The sequence below is a fragment of the Lutra lutra genome, chromosome 9 (assembly GCF_902655055.1).
Source record: "Lutra lutra chromosome 9, mLutLut1.2, whole genome shotgun sequence".
Taxonomy (NCBI): Eukaryota; Metazoa; Chordata; class Mammalia; order Carnivora; family Mustelidae; genus Lutra; species Lutra lutra.
This window is the reverse complement of record NC_062286.1, coordinates 89,035,298-89,050,089: the sequence shown is the minus strand read 5'-3', so window position 1 is coordinate 89,050,089 and position 14,792 is coordinate 89,035,298. Positions and strand designations below refer to the sequence as shown.

General features: G+C 40.7%; 1 protein-coding gene across 1 annotated transcript in view; it reads right to left on the bottom strand.

Annotated features, from left to right (window-relative positions):
• The window catches only part of LOC125109303 (sulfotransferase 1C2-like), a 38,180-nt gene that overhangs the window by 9,983 nt on the left and 13,405 nt on the right, over window positions 1-14,792 (bottom strand). Inside the window, exon 5 of the mRNA XM_047746154.1 lies at window positions 11,233-11,359. Coding sequence (XP_047602110.1) covers window positions 11,233-11,359 — 127 coding nt within the window. The remainder of the gene's footprint in view (window positions 1-11,232; window positions 11,360-14,792) is intronic.

Here is a 14,792-nt window from a genome sequence, read left to right as displayed (position 1 = left end):
TTATTTCCTTTTTGATCTTTTGCTTGGATGATCTGTCCAATTGAGTGGGGGGGGGGGGTGTTAAAGTCCCCTACTATTATTGTATTATTGTCAATGTGTTTCTTTCAGTTTGTTATTAATTGGATTATATAGTTGGCTCTTCCCATGTTAGGGACATAGATATTTACAATTGTTAGATCTTCTTGTTGGACAAACTCTTTGAGTATGATATAGTGCTCTTCCTCATCTCTTATCGCTTAAAATCCAATTGATCTGATATAAGGATTACCACCCCAGCTTTCTTCTGATGTCTATTAGCATGGTACATTGTTTTCCACCCCCTCACTTTAAATGTGGAGGTGTCCTTGGGTCTAAAATGAGTCTCTTGCAGACAGCATATTGATGGTTTTTTTTTTTTTAATCCATTCTGATATCCTGTGTCTTTTGATTGAGGCATTTAGCCCGTTTAGTAATTCAGAGTAACTACTCAGAGATATGAATTTAGTGCCATTGTATTGCCTGTAAGGTGACTGTTAATGTATATTGTCTCTTTTCCTTTCTGGTCTACTACTTTTAGGCTCTCTCTTTGCTTATAGGACCCCTTTTAATATTTCTGGTAGGGCTGGTTTGGTGTTTTCAAACTCTTTTAGTTTTTATTTGTCCTGGAAGCTTTTTAACTCTCCTTCTGTTTTCAGTGATAACCTAGCTGGATATAGTATCCTTGGGTGCATATTTTTCTCATTTATTGCTCTTAATATATCATGCCAGTTCTTTCTGGCCTGCCTGGTCTCTGCAGATCACAGCCCAAGGTGCTTTCAGGATTTTCTCTTTGTCACTAAGACTTGTAAATTTTACTATTAGATGATGGGCTGTGAACCTATTCTTATTGATTTTGAGGGGGGTTCTCTGTGCCTCCTGGATTTTGATGCTTGTTCCCTTTGCATATTAGGGAAATTCTCTACAGTAATTTGCTCTAATATACCTTCTGCCCCCTCCCCTTTCTTCTTCTCTGGAATACAATTATTCTAATATTGTTTCATCTTATGATATCACTTATCTCTCAAATTCTCCCCTCATGGTCCAGTAGTTGTTTGTCTCTCTTTTGCTCAGCTTCTTTATTCTCCGTCATTTGGTTTTCTATAGAACTAATTCACTCTTCTGCCTCATTTATCATAGCGGTAAGAGACTCCATTTCTTATTGCACCTCATTAATAGCTTTTTTGATTTCAGCTTGATTAGATTTTAGTTCTTTTATTTATCCAGAAAGGGCTTTTATTTCTCCAGACAGGGTTTCTCTAATATCTTCCATGCCTTTTTTGAGCCCAGCTAGCACCTTGAGAATCATCATTCTGAAGTCTAGGTCTGACATATTACCAATGTCTGTATTGCTTAGGTTCCTAGCCTTCAGTACAGCCTCTAGTTCTTTTTTTCCTTTTTTTTTTTTTTTGTGGTGAGTTCTCCCGCCTTGTCATTTTATCCAGATAAGAATATATGAATGAGAGAATAAAATACTAAAAGGGTGGAAAAGACCCCAGGAAAATGTATGTTAACCAAATCAGAAAAGATCCCAAATTGTGGGGAGAATAAAGGGGGTAAAAAGACATTAAAAAATTTAAAAATATATGGGAGGAGGAGTCAAGATGGCGGAGAAGTAGCAGACTGAGACTACTTCAGGTAGCAGGAGATCAGCTAGATAGCTTATCTAAAGATTGCAAAACCTACAAATCCAATGGGAGATCGAAGAGAAGAAGAACAGCAATTCTAGAAACAGAAAATCAACCACTTTCTGAAAGGTAGGACTGGCGGAAAAGTGAATCCAAAGCGATGGGAAGATAGACCGCGGGGGGAGGGGCCGGCTCCCGGCAAGTGGCAGAGCAACGGAGCACAAAATCAGGACTGTTAAAAGTCTGTTCAACTGAGGGACATTGCTCCAGAGGCTTAACTGGGGTGAAGCCCACGCAGGGTCAGTGTGGCTTCAGGTCCCGCAGGGTCACAGAAGGATCGGGGGTGTCTGAGTGTCGCAGAGCTTACCGGTATTAGAACAGGGAAGCCGGCTACAGAGACAGAGCCGAGGAGTGGAGCTCTAAGCTCCGGGTTACCTTGAACCGGTCGCAGGCTCGGGCAGCTCAGAGCGCGGCCGGAGGCTGGGGAGTCATTGGGCGCTGTTCTCTGAGGGCGCACTGAGGAGTGGTGCCCCGGGCTCTTGGCTCCTCCGGGCTGGAGACTGGGAGGCTGCCATCTTCATTCCCATTCTCCGGAACTCTACGGAAAGCGCTCAGGGAACAAAAGCTCCCGAAAGCAAACCCGAGAGGATTAGTCAGCCCGGCCCCGGTAGGGGCGGTGCAATTCCGCCTGGGGCAAAGACACTTGAAAATCACTACAACAGGCCCCTCCCCCAGAAGATCAAGAAGAAATCCAGCCAGGACCAAGTTCACCTACCAAGGAGTGCAGTTTCAATACCAAGGAGAGCAGCGGAATTCCAGAGGAGGAGAAAGCAAAGCACGGAACTCATGGCTTTCTGCCCATGATTCTTTAGCATTGCAGTTAATTTAATTTTTTTTTCTTTTTCAAATATTTTCACTTCTTCTGCTAAATTTATTTTAACTTTTACCCTTTTCTTTTTTAACGTTTTTAAACTAGTTTATCTAATATATATATATATATATATATATACACATATATATTTCATTTTTATATTTTTTCTTTTTTATTCATTTTCTTTTTTAAATTTTTTCTTTTTTTTTTCTTTTCTTTTCTTTCTGAACCACTTTTCATCCCCTTTCTCCTCCCTCATGATTTGGGATCTCTTCTGATTTGGTAAAAGCATATTTTCCTGGGGTTGTTGCCACCCTTTTAGTATTTTATTTGCTCCTTCATATACTCTTATCTAGACAAAATGACAAGGCGGAAAAATTCACCACAAAAAAAAAAAAAAAAAAGAACAAGAGGCCATACCAAAGACTAGGGACCTAATCAATACAGACATTGGTAATATGTCAGATCTAGAGTTCAGAATGATGATTCTCAAGGTTCTAGCCAGGCTCGAAAAAGGCATGGAAGATATTAGAGAAACCCCCTCTGGAGATATAAAAGCCCTTTCTGGAGAAATAAAAGAACTAAAATCTAACCAAGTTGAAATCAAGAAAGCTATTAATGAGGTGCAATAAAAAATGGAGGCTCTCACTGCTAGGATAAATGAGGCAGAAGAAAGAATTAGCGATATAGAAGACCAAATGACAGAGAATAAAGAAGCTGAGCAAAACAGGGACAAACAGCTCCTGGACCACGAGGGGAGAATTCAAGAGATAAGTGACACCATAAGATGAAAAAACATTAGAATAATTGGGATTCCAGAAGAAGAAGAAAGAGAGAGGGGAGCAGAAGGTATATTGGAGAGAATTATTGTAGAGAATTTCCCCAATATGGCAAAGGGAACAAGCATCAAAATCCAGGAGGTTCAGAGAACCCCCCCTCAAAATCAATAAGAATAGGTCCACACCCCATCACCTAATAGTAAAATTTACAAGTCTTAGTGAAAAAGAGAAAATCCTGAAAGCAGTCTGGGAAAAGAAGTCTGTAACATACAATGGTAAAAATATTAGACTGGCAGCAGACTTATCCACAGACACCTGGCAGGCCAGAAAGCACGGCATGATATATTCAGAGCACTAAACGAGAAAAACATGCAGCCAAGAATACTCTATACAGCAAGGCTATCAATGAAAATAGAAGGAGAGATTAAAAGCTTCCAGGACAAACAAAAACTGAAAGAATTTGCAAACACCAAACCAGCTCTACAGAAAATATTAAAAGGGGTCCTCTAAGCAAAGAGAATCCCTAAAAGTAGTAGATCAGAAAGGAACAGAGAAAATATACAATAACAGTCACCTTACAGGCAATACAATGGCACTAAATTCATATCTCTCAATAATTACCCTGAATATTAATGGGCTCAATTCCCCAATCAAAAGACACAGGGTATCAGAATGGATAAAAAAACAAAACCCAGCTATATGTCGCCTACAAGAAACTCATTTTAAACCTGAAGACACATCCAGATTTAAAGTGAGGGGGTGGAAAAGAATTTACCATGCTAATGGACATCAGAAGAAAGCAAGAGTGGCAATCCTTATATCAGATCAATTAGATTTTAAGCCAAAGACTATAATAAGAGATGAGGAAGGACACTATATCATACTCAAAGGAACTGTCCAACAAGAAGATCTAACAATTTTAAATATCTATGCCCCTAACGTGGGAGCAGCCAACTATATCAACCAATTAATAACAAAATCAAAGAAACACATCAACAATAATACAGTAACAGTAGGGGACTTTAACACTCCCCTCACTGAAATGGACAGATCATCCAAGCAAAAGATCAACAAAGAAATAAAGGCCTAAATGACACACTGGACCAGATGGACATCACAGATATATTCAAAACATTTCATCCCAAAGCAACAGAATACACATTCTTCTCTAGTGCACATGGAACATTCTCCAGAATAGATCACATCCTGGGTCCTAAATCAGGTCTCAACCAGTATCAAAAGATTGGGATCATTCCCTGCATATTTTCAGACCACAATGCTCTGAAGCTAGAACTCAATAACTAGAGGAAATTTGGAAAGAACCCAAATACATGGAGACTAAACAGCATCCTTCTAAAGAATGAATGGGTCAACCAGGAAATTAAAGAAGAATTGAAAAAATTCATGGAAACAAATGATAATGAAAACACAACGGCTCAAAATCTGTGGGACACAACAAAGGCAGTCCTGAGAGGAAAATATATAGCGGTACAAGCCTTTGTCAAGAAACAAGAAAGGTCTCAGGTACACAACCTAACCCTACACCTAAAGGAGCTGGAGAAAGAACAAGAAAGAAACCCTAAACCCAGCAGGAGAAGAGAAATCATAAAGATCAGAGCAGAAATCAATGAAATAGAAACCAAAAAAACAATAGAACAAATCAACGAATCTAGGAGCTGGTTCTTTGAAAGAATTAATAAGATTGATAAACCCCTGGCCAGACTTCTCAAGAAGAAAAGAGAAAGGACCCAAATAAATAAAATCATGAATGAAAGAGGAGAGATCACAACGAACACCAAAGAAATACAGACAATTATAAGAACATACTATGAGCAACCCTACGCCAATAAATTTGACAATCTGGAAGAAATGGATGCATTCTTAGAGACATATAAACTACCACAACTGAACCAGGAAGAAGTAGAAAGCCTGAACAGACCCATAACCAGTAAGGAGAATGAAACAGTCATAAAAAATCTCCAAACAAACAAAAGCCCATGGCCAGACGGCTTCCCGGGGGAATTCTACCAAACATTTAAAGAACTAATTCCTATTCTCCTGAAACTGTTCCAAAAAATAGAAATGGAAGGAAAACTTCCAAACTCATTTTATGAGGCCAGCATCCCCTTGATCCTAAAACCAGACAAGGATCCCATCAAAAAAGAGAACTACAGACCAATATCCTGATGAACACAGATACGAATATTCTCACCAAAATACTAGTCAATAGGATTCAACAGTACATTAAAAGGATTATTCACCACGACCAAGCGGGCTTTATTCCAGGGTTGCAAGGTTGGTTCAACATCCGCAAATCAATCAATGTGATACAACACATTAATAAAAGAAAGAACAAGAACCATAAGATACTCTCCATAGATGCTGAAAAAGCATTTGACAAAGTATAGCATCCCTTCCTGATCAAAACTCTTCAAAGTGTAGGGATAGAGGACACATACCTCAATATTATCAAAGCCATCTATGAAAAACCCACCGCAAATATCATTCTCAATGGAGAAAAACTAAAAGCTTTTCTTCTGAGGTCAGGAACATAGCAGGGATGTCCATTATCACCACTGCTATTCAACATAGTACTAGAAGTCCTAGCCTCAGCAATCAGACAAAAAAAGTAAATTAAAGGCATCCAAATCAGCAAAGAAGAAGTCAAACTATCACTCTTTGCAGATGATATGATACTATATGTGGAAAACCCAAAGACTCCACTCCAAAACTGCTAGAACTTGTACAGGAATTCAGAAAAGTGTCAGGATAGAAAATCAATGCACAGAAATCAGCTGCATTTCTCTACACCAATGACAAGACAGAAGAAAGAGAAATTAAGGGTCAATCCCATTTACAATTGCACCCAAAACTATAAGATTCCTAGGAGTAAACCTAACCAAAGAGGCTAAGAATCTATACACAGAAAACTATAAAGTACTCATGAAAGAAATTGAGGAAGACACAAAGAAATGGAAAAATGTTCCATGCTCCTGGATTGGAAGAATAAATATTGTGAAAATGTCTATGCTACCTAAAGCAATCTACATATTTAATGCAATTCCTATCAAAGTACCATCCATTTTTTTTCAAAGAAATGGAACAAATAATCCTAAAATTTATATGGAACCAGAAGAGACCTCGAATAGCCAAAGGAATATCAAAAAAGAAAGTCAAAGTTGGTGGCATCACAATTCCAGACTTCAAGCTCTATTCCAAAGCTGTCATCATCAAGACAGCATGGTACTGGCACAAAAACAGACACATAGATCAATGGAACAGAATAGAGAGCCCAGAAATAGACCCTCAACTCTATGGTCAACTCATCTTCGACAAAGCAGGAAAAAATGTCCAATGGAAAAAAGACAGCCTCTTCAATAAATGGTGTTGGGCAAATTGGACAGCCACATGCAGAAAAATGAAATTGGATCATTTCCTTACACCACACATGAAAATAGACTCAAAATGGATCAAGGATCTCAATGTGAGAAAGGAATCCATCAAAATCCTTGAGGAGAACACAGGCAGCAACCTCTTCGACCTCAGCCGTAGCAACATCTTCCTAGGAACATCGCCAAAGGCAAGGGAAGCAAGGGCAAAAATGAACTATTGGGATTTCATCAAGATCAAAAGCTTTTGCACAGCAAAGGAAACAGTTAACAAAACCAAAAGACAACTGACAGAATGGAGAACATATTTGTAAACGACATATCAGATAAAGGGCTAGTGTCCAAAATCTATAAAGAACTTAGCAAACTCAACACCCAAAGAACAAATAATCCAATCAAGAAATGGGCAGAAGACATGAACAGACATTTCTGCAAAGAAGACATCCAGATGGCCAACAGACACATGAAAAAGTGCTCCATATCACTCGGCAGCAGGGAAATACAAATCAAAACCACAATGAGATATCACCTCACACCAGTCAGAATGGCTAAAATTAACAAGTCAGGAAATGACAGATGCCTGCAAGGATACGGAGAAAGGGGAACCCTCCTACACTGTTGGTGGGAATGCAAGCTGGTGCAACCACTCTGGAAAACAGCATGGAGGTTCCTCAAAATGTTGAAAATAGAACTATCCTATGACCCAGCAATTGCACTGCTGGGTATTTACCCTAAAGATACAAACGTAGTGATCCGAAGGGGCACGTGCACCCGAATGTTTATAGCAGCAGTGTCTACAATAGCCAAACTATGGAAAGAACCTAGATGTCCATCAACAGACGAATGGATAAAGAAGATGTGGTATATATACACAATGGAATACTATGCAGCCATCAAAAGAAATGAAATCTTGCCATTTGCGACGACGTGGATGGAACTAGAGGGTATCATGCTTAGTGAAATAAGTCAATCGGAGAAAGACAACTATTATATGATCTCCCTGATATGAGGGAGAGCAGATGCATCATGGGGGATTAAGGGGGTAGAAGAAGAGTAAATGAAACAAGATGGGATTGGGAGGGAGACAAACCATAAGTGACTCTTAATCTCACAAAACAAACTGATGGTTGATGGGGGGAGGGGCTTCAGGAGGGGGAGTGGGGTTATGCACATTGGGGAGAGTATGTGCTATGGTGAGTGCTGTGAAGTGTATAAACTTGGCAATTCACAGACCTTACCCCTGGGGATAAAAATATATTATATGTTTAAAATAAAATAAAATAAATTAAATTAAAAAAAATTAAAAAATATATATCTATTAGACTGGTGATTAGAACAGTGTCACCCATTTGATTTTTGGTGTATTTGGTTTCTTAGAAGAAACTACCTCCCACAATTTTATAGAAAGAAAAACTTATATATGTACACAAAATAAGGGTAAATATGATGAAGGGATGGAATATGACTGTAAAGATGAAAATTAAAAAAAATTCTAAAAATGTAATTGGTATGATAATTTGGTTGGAAAAAGCAAGAAAAGAAAGTGGAGAGGATTTGCTCAGGCTGGAGACTAGAACAAAGCCCTTTGCAAGATTAGGGTATATTTTGATTTATTAGAGGAAATTGTTTCCCAAAAATTTTTAGAGGAAAAAAACCTTATATGCATATAAAAAATAAAGTTAGATACAATGAACGACAAAATATGACTATAATAATGAAAGTTTAAAAAGACTTTTTTAAGGGGCGCGTGGGTGGCTCAGCGGGTTAAAGCCTGTGCCTTTGGCTCAGGTCATGATCTCAGGGTCCTGGTATCGAGCCCCACATCAGGCTCTCTGCTCAGCAGGCAGCCTGCTTCCCTTCCTTTCTCTGCCTGCCTCTCTGCCTGCCTGTGATCTCTGTCTGTCAAATAAATAAATAAATAAATCTTAAAAAAAAAGACTTTTTTAAGAAAGGTATTGTTAAGATAAACTAGTTAAAAAACGTTAAAAGAGGAAAGAGGAAAAGTTAAAAAATTAGAATAAGAAAAAATAAAATTAAAAAAATGTAATTAACTTTGCAAGACTAATGAAACATGGGGAAAAAGCCATGAATTCCATGCTTTCCCTTCCCCTCCTCTAGAATTCCACTGTTGTTCTTGATCAGTGAGCTTGGTCTCGGCTGGATATTCTTGCTGACCTTCTGGGGGAGGGGCTTTTTGTAGTGATTCTCAAATACCTTTGCCCGTGGTGGATTTGCACTGCTCTTGCCAGGGGCCAGGCTAAGTAATCTGCTCAGATTCACATTTGGAAGTTTTGTTCCCTGAATGCTTTTTGTAGAGCTCTGGAGGACAAGAATGAAATTGGTGGCCCTCCCAGTCTCTAGCCCAGAGGAGCTGAGAGCTTGGGGCCTCACTCCTCAGTGTGCCCTTGGAGAAAATCAGTCAATCACTCCTATCTCCCTGGTCTCTGGCTGTTCTCCGAGCTCACCTGGCCTGTGACTGAGCGTTCTGTCTCTGGCACATGGCCACATTTGGAATCTCCAAACCCAGCAGATTCCTGCCACACTGCTCCTCCAGTGGCGGAAGGTGGATCTTCCTGGATATGCCACTTTGAGCAGGGGTCCCTGCTCAAAGAGCATTGGCCTGACGGATCACAATTTAAGGTAACCCAAGCTAAGAGCTCACTCCTTGGCTTGGTCTCTGCAGCCAGCTTCTGCACTCTGATACCTGGGAGCTCTGCCACACTCAGACACCCCTGATTCTTCTGTGACCCCATGGGACCTGAGACCACACTGTCCCCATGAGGGCTCCATCTGCACTTAGCCTCTGGAGCAATGGCCCTCAGTGAAGCATACTTCTAAAAGTTTGGATTTTGTGCTCCATTGCTCCACTGCTTGCCAGGAACTGGCCCCTTCCCCCGCAGTATCTCTTCCGTGGCTTTGGATTCACTTTTCCACATGTTCTACCTTTCAGAAAGTGGTCGATTTTCTGTTTCCAGAATTGCTGATCTTCTGCTCTTTGACCTACTGTGGGTTTGTAAGTGTTTGGAATGGTTTGATAACTATCTAGCTGAACTCCTGTGACGTGATGTCATCTCAGTCTGCTACTCCTCCGCCATGTTGAATCTCCTCAAGAAGTAACTTTTGAGACATGGGAATGTTTCATATCTTGATTGGGGTGCTGGTTATATGGGTGCATAAGTTTTTCAACACATTCACTGTATACTTACTTCAAAGCTGTGCCTTTTTTGGTACGTTAGTTACATCTCAACAACAAAAAAAAACTTTTGGGAAAATGTGAATGAGATACTACTGTATATGTATGAGCTTTTTCACTAAGCAGTAACTATTAAAATGTTAAAAAAAGAAAATACTCTGTCCTCCCTTTGCTTCATCTGGAAAGTTGTGCAACAGAAATAAAAGCATTGGGACATAAGAACACACATAGAAAGATGTTTACTGTAGCATTATTCAAAAAGATAATAAAAAGTAATAGTAGTGCCCTTCACTAGGGGAATAGTTGAAGGAGTTATGATGCATCTATCCATACTCTGGTACAACATGAGACCATTAAAAATTGTGGGCTACATGGACCTACATGACTTGCCCTGGAGGGATATCTGATATTCTGGTAAATGAAGGTGTATATTATGACCACATTTAGCCATCATCATGGTATATATCTTTGTTTGCACATGTATGTACCTGAGGGAATGAGGGTATATAGAAAGATATGTATGGATCTAAAGAAGGGCTTCTTGTGAAATCATTGCTATTGATTATCTGAAGAGGAAAGAAATGGTATTGTTTGGTTTGCTTCACTAGCATGGATGCTGTTGTAGATTCTAAAATGCAACAAGATGCTTCTCCCTCTGTGCTCTCCCCACCCTCAAATAAATAAATAAAATATTTTTAAAAAGGTGGGGGGCATCTGGGTGACTCAGTGGGTTAAGTGTCTAGGGTCCAGGGATTGAGCCCTGCTTCAGCCTTTCTGCTCAGTGGAGAGTCTGCCTCTCCTTCTGTATTCTCCCTCTCTCTCAAATAAATAAAAATAAAATAAAATGTAACAAAATAAACTAATAAAAAAAGAAGACAAGTTGCAAAGCAGTAGCACATCATGGTTCTTCTGGTGTGAAAAGAAGTGCCTGTTTTGGTTTGTTTGTTTGTTTTTAGAGAGAGTCCTGATGTGTTTGAGTTGGAGGGTGATGTGGTACTATACAGCCTTGGAGTAATTTATCAAATTTACCTAAAGTGGCTTCATATTTAATGTCTATAATAAATTGTGTATATATTGTGTATATAAAAAATATTGGGACAAGGATACCCTTTGGAATGCAGGTGACTCTACAGGTCAAGTGACCCAGAATAAAGGCTTTCACATCGGGTGAAGGATGTTTGCTGGGATCGTGGGTATTCACTCTGAGCTCAGTCAGCCTACTCTTCCCAGTCCCAGTCTGAGGTAGGACACACTTAAGGAGGAACACAACCTTCTAAGGGGCCAAAATGTTATGCTTGATTCCTAAACTGAAATTACCTAGAGCGGGCAAGCAAAGATGTGAAGGATTATTCTTTACCTTTTCCGCTTATGAAGGTTTCAAAATACTCTTCCCAGGTACCAGGGTCAGGAAGAATTTGATTCATCCTTTGGAAATGGTAATAGGAAACCATGTTGTCTTTGACATTTCGAGCTACATAAAGGAACTTTGGGGTATGGAGAGAGGTGGGCAAAAGATAGTAAGAAAAGTGAATTTTCACAGAATTCACTCAGGTGAATTTCATGACAAGAGCAGCTTTGCACACTTGGCTCTGCTCTCCTTTGCCAGCAGTTCGACTTGGCTGGTGACCCCCTCTTCCTCTGGCTGTCCTGCTGTTCTGCTGATTCTCCTCTTTAATTCAAGCTCAGTCCTAGTACCTAGCCTGACTCCTGATTGCCCCTTTAGTTTTCAGGCTCCCACCGTTCTCTAGCAACGATGGCATCAGACAGAAACTCCCACATGCATGCTGATGATCCTCCTAAAACCTTCCTGTCCATTTCCAGGAAAAGCAGGACGGCTTCATGGTCTCATTCCCCCCCCCCCCCGTTCTCATCAACTCTATTATTATTTTCATCAACTTCAAAGCATCCTGTTTAGGTTTCATTTTGACAACAACCTTGTATCCTTTTACCTTTTCCCTTTATCCCAATTTCACCTTTAATCTCATCATGACTGCTAAGTACTTGACTCCCTTTCTGACAGCATGAATCCTGAGCTGGCCTCATTGAGTAGCTACCTCACATCCATGACTAGTCATTTCATAGGGATGCTGTTTTTTTTTAAAACCCTAAAACAGTTCTCAATTGAGAATGATTTTGCATACAAGGGGTTATTTGGCAATGCCTGGAAGTGTTTTTGCTTTTACAACTGGGGTGACAGTGCTACTGGTATCTAATGAATAAAGGGCAGGGGTGCTGCTCAACATTGTACAATACTCAGGACAGCCCCTTGCCCCATCCCACCCGCCAAAGGAATTATCTGGTCCAAAATGTCAATAGTGCCATTTTCTGTATTCTGATGCTTTGAATCGGAACCATTGCTTACCTTGCTATTGCCTTGCAGACCCTGGATAGACTGCCCCTACCAGTTTTAGCTGATTACTACAGGTATTAACAACTCACTATCAAGCTCACTTTTTACAAGCAAGCCAACCAGTCCCGAGCCTACACCTCCCTTATTGGGCCACTATCCACTTGCTCTATTTACCCCAGAGCCAGGACCACAGCCATCTATGCCCTGGAACCTGCAGAAATCATCCAAACTATCCAATCCTAAACCTGTTTACCTGTCTCACCCATTCCCTCCCTTGGAAACTACAATAAAGGCTCTTGCCCACAATTTACCCTTACCGCCTCTGCCTCCTGAACGACCCTGGTGCTTCCCACTTGTGAGGGGCCCATCACTGCTCGGTAATCATTTTATTAATCTTTCCTCTCATGTTTCTCCCCTCCAGCCATAAGACTCTTCTTTCTCTCCTCAAAACACCATCCCATTTCCCCCTGCAAGTTCATTAATTCTCTCTTCTACTGTGTTTATTCTGCACTTTGTTGAATTTTTGTGTGGGAGTGGATTTTTTTTAATTCTTTTTTTTCCTTAGAAATTGAAAGGGCTAAAAAGAAAGAAACCAAGAAACTGATGTGAAATAGCCACAGGTGATCAATAACACATTTTGTGAAAGATTCATGACAATAGATGGCAACAGTAGCTGTTTTCATGGCAACCTCACATCCCACAAACACCAAAATGAAATTCCATTGTCAGGGCTTGGTTTCTACCTCCAGTTTTGTGGTGGTAGTTTTAGGTGCAAGGAACACGATCTTCCTAAGATTGGTGCTTTGCATGCCAAAGCAGAGACCGTGGTGATGAAGCTGACGGCCACAAGCCTGGGGACAGCAGGAGGGAGAGAAGCCTTCGCTTCTGGGGGGGGGGGGGAGTCCTGCAGGTGCAGCTCGGGAGGAGTGGAAGCCCTGCCCTAGGCCAGCAGACCAAGTAGCAAGCAGGGAGATGAAGTGGTATGGGGTACCTCCTCTCTCAACCATGGTGGGCTTTCTGCCGCCATGGCCACCCAGCTGCCACCCATGAAATTTTCTAACCTGCCCCAGTACCCTGGTGCCTTTGAGGCCCCAGTGTGCACCGTGCCCTCCCCCATCCCCTGGGGATAGCCACCCAAAGGTTGGCAAACCAGAGACCTGTTGCTGAATTTTTATAGCAAATGCTTATATCTTGTTTCAGTTACAGAAATCCTATTTGTTTAATATAATAAGAAATTCCATTTTAAAAATAGTGTCCTTTTAAAATTTTTGATTTAGTATTTAATTTACTTACACAACTTCAACATTCTTCTTTTGTTTCTATATCTGATCATTTTAATATCCGAAATCCTTGAGGTATAACCCTGCTGGTTGCGCTTTTTGCAACTCTCTTTCTTGTGCTGGCTTGCTCCTTGGCGTATTTTATAATGTGAGGGGGTGAACTCAAGCGGGAATGCTGCTGCCCAGGCTGAGGCTATGTCCTCCCTGTGTTTGTTTCTGTGGGTCATTCTGGGGATGTTGGCAATGGTAACCACCTTATGCTAGTTTCTTAGCTTGGGGCTTTTTGGACAATTCAAGTATTACAACATTGACTCTCCTTTCTTGAGAGTAGAAGCTTATGGCCACACATTCTCAGGGCAGCTGAGGGCCCAGGTCAAGCAAAGAGGTTTCTCGTGTCTGCCTTGGCCCCCTCCCCCTATCCATTGAGGATGAAATCCTTCAGCTGTCCCACCTTCGGTTCCTCACTTTTCTAGTTCCTTCTGCTCTGGGCTTTGACCCCATGCAGTCACTGAAAGTCATGCTCCTGTATTCTCCAGGTCATCAAATAAACCACAGCACAGCTCTAGTCTCAGTGGCCTCTTCTCTAGTTCCAGCTCCCTCTTTATTGTAGAACTTAGGGATTTCCTTTACTCTTTCTGGATCTCAGTTACACATTTACAAAGGGAACTTTTTTGTGTTATGTATTATTGCTAGGTGTTTCATACAGAAGGTTTTAGGGAACTTAGTCGGCCATAATCCAGAAATGGAGGTTCTTATTCCCTTATGCAACTTCACTGAAAGGACTCACAGAATTGCTATTGTTCCCTAGAAATACACTCTTCTGAGCCCTTTGTTCCCTTCATTCCCAACTTTGAGAAAACTTTCCTACCAATGCTGGCCGACACCTTAGCTTCTCCCCTCACCTGCATGCACTCTATAGCTGCTCGCTTGTTGTTCACTCAGCAAACACATTTTGAACATCCTCTGTGTGGCAGGGACTGATTAGGTACTAGAGTGCAGAATAAATAAGGTCCCCAAGTAAATAAAGCTAAGAGCCCAGAGTTCACCAGAAGCTAAGGCCAAATGTTCCTCTTAAGTAATATAGCTCCTTCTATTTACCCTTTTAAATGATCTTCAGGAATTTTTTCTTTCCCCTCAGTTTTTCTTCTCTGCTCTAACTCTTAATTACCCACACCCTTGGGTCACCGTGGACACTCATTATCTCTAGTTCTCTCCAAAAATTCAGTCTGACTTTTGCCTCCATGTCTTGCTTGAAAACCATTCAGGTAAATATCCTGAAGAGTACAG